The 7,758-nt window shown below is 35.4% G+C and overlaps 1 protein-coding gene across 1 annotated transcript in view; it reads left to right on the forward strand.

The window, feature by feature from the left end:
- Nucleotides 1-7,758, forward strand: part of TRPC1 (transient receptor potential cation channel, subfamily C, member 1) — a 112,851-nt gene that overhangs the window by 38,048 nt on the left and 67,045 nt on the right. The window contains exons 7-8 of the mRNA XM_006869858.1: nt 1,995-2,036; nt 4,083-4,116. Of these exons, the coding sequence (XP_006869920.1) occupies nt 1,995-2,036; nt 4,083-4,116 (76 nt within the window). The remainder of the gene's footprint in view (nt 1-1,994; nt 2,037-4,082; nt 4,117-7,758) is intronic.

Genomic DNA, 7,758 nt, shown 5'->3' on the forward strand with positions numbered 1-7,758 from the left:
TGAAGAATACTTAAAACATTTACTGATGAATATCAGAGAGCATAGCCTTCAGCATGGATTGCATCTCAATATAAAGATAACAAAAATCCTCACCTCTGGACCAATAAACAACATTATTATCAATGGAGAAAAGATTGACGTTGTCGAGGACTTTATTCTTCTCGGATCAACTATCAACTCTCATGGAAGTAGCAGTCAAGAAATCAAACAATGTATTGCATTAGGCAAATCTGCTGCAGAAGACCTTTTAAAGTGTTGAAGAGCAAAGATGTCAGCTTAAAGACTAAGGTGCACCTGATTGAAACCATGGTATTTTCAGTAACCTCATATGCATGTGAAAGCTGGGCAGTGAATAAGGAAGACTGTAGAAGAATAGATGCTTTTGAGCTATGGTGTTGTAGGAGAATATTGAAAGTATCATGGGCTGCCAAAAGAACCAACAGATACGTATTGGAAGAATTGTAGCCAGAGTGCTCCTTGGAGGCCAGGATGGCCAAACTTCATCACTTATACTTCGGACATATTGTCAGGAGGGACCAGTCGCTAGAGAAGGATATCATATTTGTTAAGGTGTTGGGTCAGAGAAAAAGAGGAAGACCCCCAGCAAGAGGGATGGCAAAGTGGCATCATCAATGGGCTCAAGCATGGCAACAGTAGTGAATTTGGCCCAGGATTGGGCAGTGTTTCGTTCTGTTGTGCATAAGGTCACTATGAGTCGGTACCAAATCAATGGCACCTAACAACAACCAGGGCATTTTCTGTTTCATCTAAATACTGTAATTTGTCACAGAGTTGTTCATAATTCCTTATTTTTTTTTCCTTTCTATAATGTCTCTGATAATATCTCCTTTTTCATTTCTGACTTTGGCAATTTGTGTTTTCTCTCCTTTTTTCGTGGTGAGTCCAGCTTAGAGTTTGCCAGACTACTGTCATTGGGCCAAATTGTCCTCCCAATTTTTGAGGAGAGGGAGGAGTAAATAAAGTTCTGTTGGATTGCAGCCATGCCCATTTGTCTATGTGTCATTGTGAATGCTACCACTGTAACAACTAAGTGAAATAGTTACAGAAGCAGCAACATATGTCTCAATGCTGAAAATAATTATTATCTAGCCCTTCACAAATTGAATTTGCTAATACTTGGCCTAGATAAAAGTTCATTAGTTATATTCACTCTTCTTTCCCAAGAAGCAACTTAAATTTAATTCATATTCTCTATCTTATTTTTGTGGGTGTTTTATTTCCTATTTCATTGCTTTCTGCTTGGCTTTTGATTATATCTTCGTTTCTATATCACTGTTTTGATTTGTTCTTCTTTTCCTGTTTTTTAAGGTATAACTTTAGCATATTGATTTTACATCTTCCTTTCTGATGTAAGTGGGTAAAGTCATAAATCTCGCTCTAAGTACTGCTTTAGCAGCATTCCATATCATTTTATGTGTTACGGTATTGTTTTTATTCAGTTTATTATTTTCTAATTTTTTCTTTGAATCCTGGATTATTTTGAAGTGTGTTGCTTGAGTTTCAAATATTTGGAAAATTTTCAGATTTCTTACTATTGGAGATTTCTGATTTAATTTATTTGGTTGGAGAAATGTGTTACTTCCTGTCAAATTAATTCCAACTCCTGGTGACCCATGTATGCAGAGTAGAATTGCTCTATAGGGTTTCAAAGCTGTTACCTTCCAGAAATGGATTGTCAAGCCTGTCTTCCAAGAGTGGGTTCGAACTGCCAGTCATTTGTCAGGTAGTTGAACAATTAACCATTTACCCCACTCCAGGTCTGAGGAATATGTAGAGCCTAGATTTCCAAATTTATTTGGAATTATCTCTTTAATCAATCTTATGTTTCTTTTTCCCTCCCTTTCTCTTTTTCACCAATCTTTTTTTTTGTCCAACTTTCCCATAAGCCTCTAATTAATAGTCATGTCCTGATGTGGTGCTATAGATTAATGTGGGTTAAAGGTTGGTTTGAACCACAAGGTCGGTGGTTCAAGCTCACTAGCCACTCTTCAGAAACCCTATATGGGTAGCTATGAGTCGGTAACGACTCAATGGTACTTAACAATAACAATAACAACATTACATATATGTGGAGTCCTAGTGTGGTGCTGTGGGATGAGCACTGGGTTCGTAACCCTCAATGTTGGTGGTTCAAACTCACTAGCAGCTCCTTAGAAACCCATACAGGGTGTCTATGAGTTAGAACTGACTCGATGGCACTCACTGACTGATCTAGGGGAAAAGATAATGGCAAGTAGGTCACAAAATCCAGCCATTCTTCCCAGATGTTCAAAGACTTGTTTCAACTATAAGCAATTCTCTGTGGACAGTCTCTGTCAGCCTAGAATGACTGATATTTAAAAAAAATATTTTTGTCTACTTTATGTATATTGGTTTATACATGTGTGGAGAGGAATCACTGGTTTTTTTCATATTGCCATTACCTTTAATCATGTTTTGAATAGCAAAGGCGAAACATTTTGTAACGTAAGATAGCTTCATTGTTTGTCAGATTATATCTAAATGTTTTCAACACAATGGACTGCTGCCACTTCTTCATTTCACTATTACTATAAGTAATCATCTGTTCTATCTGTTTTGACATGGGTGGTGGAGGTTGGTGGTTATGTGCTGTTGAGTCGGTTCCAACTCATAGTGACCCTTTATAGAGCTTCTCAGGCTTTTAATCTTTACATGAGCAGAATGCTTCATCTTTCTCCCTAGGAGTGACTGCTAGATTTGAACTACTGACCTTATGATTAGCAGCCCAACTTGAAACCTACTATATTGCCAGGGCTCCTTGTTTTGTTTTGTTATTTTTTACCTTTTTTTTTTATTGTGAATTAAGTGAAAGTTTACAGAGAAGATCATAAGTGTTTTATGAAACAAATCATGCACTTTGTTTCATCTCAATGATTACAGTCTTTCCCATGCAAAAGCAGTTATCCTTCCTGTGGTTTTTATTTCCATTCCTCCGACCTTCCCATCCCTTCTCAAATGTGCTCTTAGGTAAATGTTGCCCTTTTGATCTTGAATAATTGACCATTCCATGGTGAGCATACCTTACTAGTGATGTTGTCCCTCCTACATGCCTATCGACTGCTTGTGTGAAAATTGGGCCATGAGGGTGAGTTCCATTCCAAGCCTGAAGGGATGTTGAGGGCTTTCTCCAGTCTCTTTCTGACTAATAAGCACAATCTTTTTTATTTTTTATAATTTTGAGTTTTGTTCCACTCTAACCAGGACGTTCAGAGCAGTTGGTAGTGGTAGCTGGGTACCATCCAGTTCTCAGAGTTGTGATTGGTGTTCAGCTGCCGCATTGGTCCATTTGACTAGTTGATCCCAAGTAACTTCAATTTTTACTGCTCTTCTTTCTTCTGCACATGGAGAGACCAATAGCTGTACCAATAGATGAACACTCATGAGCTTTTAAAATCCCACTCACTACTTACCAAAGTAGAATGTAGAATATTGTCTTTGTGGACTATGGTATGCCAACTCACCATTGTGTCCAGGGCGCGTTGTTTTATAATTAATCCTAAGTATGTACTTGAGACATGACAACCAAGGTAGGTAATAAAAATTAGTGTATAGAAATAATCTCATAAAATAAAATAATGTACACATGTTGATAGAAACAGAAAGTTAAATTGCCTAAATATGTACACCTTGCAAAATTGGGAATTCAGTTGGTGTTATAATTCAGCCACCAGTGGTATGAGACTGTTTTCAGCAATTTCAGCTTTGTGACTATAGGAGATAAGGTTTTCTGTCAGGGCACACATTTATATGGTTCTTGAGCTGAGAATTTGAAGTCCTAAGCTCAATCTTTTCTACTTTGCCAGTTAAAGTAGGAGTACCCAACCAAGGTCATATTTTAAAGTTAAAACAAAAAAAAATAAGTTCTAGGGAATCAAACACATAATCACCTTGAACCTTGCCTCTCATAAGTATTTGATCAGAAGTGTTCAGTGGTGATATTTTGTACATATATACCTGGCGGTGCAGTGGATTAAGCATTGGACTGCTAACCCCAAACTCAGCATTCAAACCCACCAGCCATTGCATAGGAGAAAGATGAGACTGTCTGCTCCCATAAAGATTTATAGTCTTGAAGCCCCTAGGGAGCAGTTCTACTCTGTCCTATAGAGTTGCTATGGGTAACATTCAACTTGATGGCAGTGAATATTGCCGTATCACACCATAGACTATCAGTGCCCTTTTTACTGTGGGAAATAGTCATTAGTGCCTGTAAATAAAATTGAAAACCAATTCCATAAACTCTAAGACCAATTTAAAAATTTCATCTGTAAGATTCTGTTAAAATTCTATTCTTCTAGGACTACTGTCATTATTAAGTGTTTTCGTCAAGCTTCTCTAGAGAAACAGAACCAGTGAGAGAGAGAGAAGTAGAGAAACGGAAAGATTTACTTTAAGGAACTGACTAATACATTTGTGGGGCTTGGCAAGTCCAAAATTTATGGGTCAGGTAACAGGCTGCAGATTCCTATTGGCTTGTGTCCTAAAATAGTTCAGGTGATGTTGTTAAATGCCATTGAGTCCGTTTTGACTCATAGTGACCCTTTATATGGTTTCCAATGAGCAGCTGATGAGTTTGAATCACCAACCTTGAGTTTGAATTGACCTTGTGGTCGAGTGATTATCTCGAGTACCCCACACCAGGACTCCAAGTCAGGTGATAGGAACAGTGAAAAAAAGAGTTCTTCTAAAATATTTATAATCTAGAGGCAGAACACACCACACCCTAGAGTACATTCTATCATATAGCTAAACCCAAACCCATTCCTATGGAGTTGATTCCAACTCATTGCAACCCTATAGGGCAGAATAAAATTGTTCCACAGGGTTTCCAAGACTAGAAATCTTACAGAAGCAGACTACCACATCTTTTTCCCACAGAGCAACTGGTAGCTTCAGACTGCCAACATTTCATTAGCAGCCCAACATTTAACCCACTGTGCCACCAGGTATTCTGTGTATGTATGTAGTAGACAAATTCAGAGATGAAAAGTAGAATAGAGGTTACCAGGAACTAGGGGAAGGTGTAATGTAAATAGAGTTTCTGTTTGGGAATAGTAGTGATGATTACCTAACATGGAGAATACACTTAACACCACTGAACTGTACGTTCAAAAACAGTTAACAAGATAAATTTTATATTATGTATATTTTATCACAGCTTCAAAAAAAAAAAAGACTTAAGAGTGAAAAAATACATTTTACAGGCTCAGCCTTTTAACTCAGTAAGACATGATGCCATAAACCAAGTATGTCAATAAGTTAGTTTAAATAAGAATTAGAATTTTTCTTATAGAAAAAAATCTATTAACAAAGTAAAAAAAAAAAAAAAAAAGGAAAAAAAAATAAAACTTTTGGACTAAAGAGATATCTAATTTCTTTGACATACAAAGAGACCTTTCAAATCAGTAAGAAAAAGATGAATGATTTCCCCCCCACCCCCCCAAAAAAATACTAAAGAATATGAACAGGTAGTTTACAGAGGAAGAAGTACAAATAGTAAATATGCTTCTAAAAGATGTTCAGGCTTCAAAAGAAATTCAGATTAAAACAATTACAACATTTCATTTTTCAGCTGTGGTGTTGGCAAAAATTAAAAAAAAAAAAAAGTCAAAGTATTGGAGGAAATAAACTTTTTTATTGCTGAAATATATATATCAGAATTTGAAATACACATGCCATTTTACCCAGCAATTCCAAGTGTTTGAATTAATATATAAGCTCAAAGATATTCATGATGATTTCATACATTGTTTGTAGCAGCAAAAAATTGGACACAACCTGCATGCCATTAATGGAGAACTGTTGTACTCTATCAAATGGAAAACCATTTGGAAAGAGTGAGGTAGTGCTATATATGTAGTGATACAGAAGGAGGTTCATGACATACTACATTTGGTAAAAAAAAAAAAAAGCAAACTTTTTCCTTAGGTATTTTATCTGATTGTTTGTGAGTCAGCAGAAAATATCAAGAAGGATATATACAAATCTCTGAATAGTGATGGTCTTTGCGAAGTAAGGTTGGTGTGAGGAGGAATTGGGAAGTATGTTTTTCCAAACCACTCATTACTTTAAAATAACAAACTTACATTAAATTTATATTTTAAAAAATTTATAATAACATGTAAACTAATAAATTAAGAATTATATTTATAATAGAAAATGATACCAAAACATTTTTTGGGTTTGTTTGCAATTTAATTGTTAAAAGTATGACCATTACTTTACAGAGAGCAAAGGAGATGCTTTTCTATTAGCTGGGGACTATGTATAAATGAATGGCTTTATTCTTTGAAAATTTGAAACCTCTTTTAAAGCCATAACCTTGTTGAACGAGTCCTGTATTGTATATATGTAGCAAGTTAAAGCTCTCTATCATTGGGGAAAGGAAAGCTTAATCATCATCTACATAATATAAGTATTTTCTTAGCTATTATCATATTTCATTTAAAATAATACTGGGTTAAGGAATAGAAATTTATTCTAATTAAATTGGGTTGAACAATATGAAGTTTCAAATCAAAAGAAACACTGTGGAAATCTTAGCCAGAGCTATAAGGCAAGATAGAGAAATTAAAGGTATCCAAATTGGCAAAGAAGAAGTAAAACTCTATTTGCAGATTATATGATCCTATACATAGAAACCCAAAAAATCTCAGCAAAAAACTTACTAGAATTCATTGGAAGATTCAGCAAGGTGGCAGGGTACTATATTGACATAAAAAATCAGTCAGATTCCTCTATATTAATAATGACAGCACTGAAAAGGAAATTAGGAAAGCAATACCATTTACAGTAGCTGTCCAAAAGATGAAATATTTAGGAATAAATCTAACCAGAGAAACAAATGACCTATACAAAGAAAGTTACAAAACACTACTAGAAGAAACCAAAAGAGATTTACAAAAATGGAAGAATATACCATGTTCCTGGATAGGAAGACTTAACATTGTGGAAATGTCAATGCTACCCAAAGCAATATACAGAGATAATGCAATCCCAATCCAGATTTTAACAATATTCTTTAAAGAGATGGAAAAAACAATTACAAACTTTATATGGAAAGGCAAGAGTCCCCAAATAAGCAAAGCCCTGCTTAAGAAGAAGAACAAAGTTGAAAGCCTCTCAGTCCCTGATTTCAAAATTTACTACATAACTACAGTGGTCAAAACAGCCTGGTACTGGTACAATGAAAGATACATAAATCAATGGAACAGAATTGAGTATCCAGAAATTAACCCGTCCATATACAGCATATGAATCTTTTACAAAGGGCCAAAGAACATTGAATGGGGAGGAGATAGTCTCTTCAACAGACGGTGCTGGCAAAACTAGAAATTGATAAGCAAAAGATTGAAACAGACCTTTATCTCACATCATATCCAAAAACCAACTCAGCATGGATTAAAGACCTAAATATAAATCCCAGAATTATAAAGTTCATCAAGGAAAAAATAGGGACAAATTTAAGGGTTCTAATACAGGGCACACATAAGACTGCCAAACATTGCGAGAATTGCACAAACAGAAGACAAAATAGATGATTGGGACATACTTAAAATTAGAAACCTATGTGCATCAAAAGGTTTCACCAAAAGAGTAAAAAGGGAGCCCACAGAATGTGAAAAAATATTTTGCAATGACATGTCAGACAAAGTCTCTAAAAACTATAGGAAATTACAACACCTCTAAGAAAAAAAACGTGGCATCAGGATTGGA

This window comes from Chrysochloris asiatica, unplaced genomic scaffold, assembly GCF_000296735.1.
Source record: "Chrysochloris asiatica unplaced genomic scaffold, ChrAsi1.0 scaffold00136, whole genome shotgun sequence".
Lineage (NCBI taxonomy): Eukaryota > Metazoa > Chordata > Mammalia > Afrosoricida > Chrysochloridae > Chrysochloris > Chrysochloris asiatica.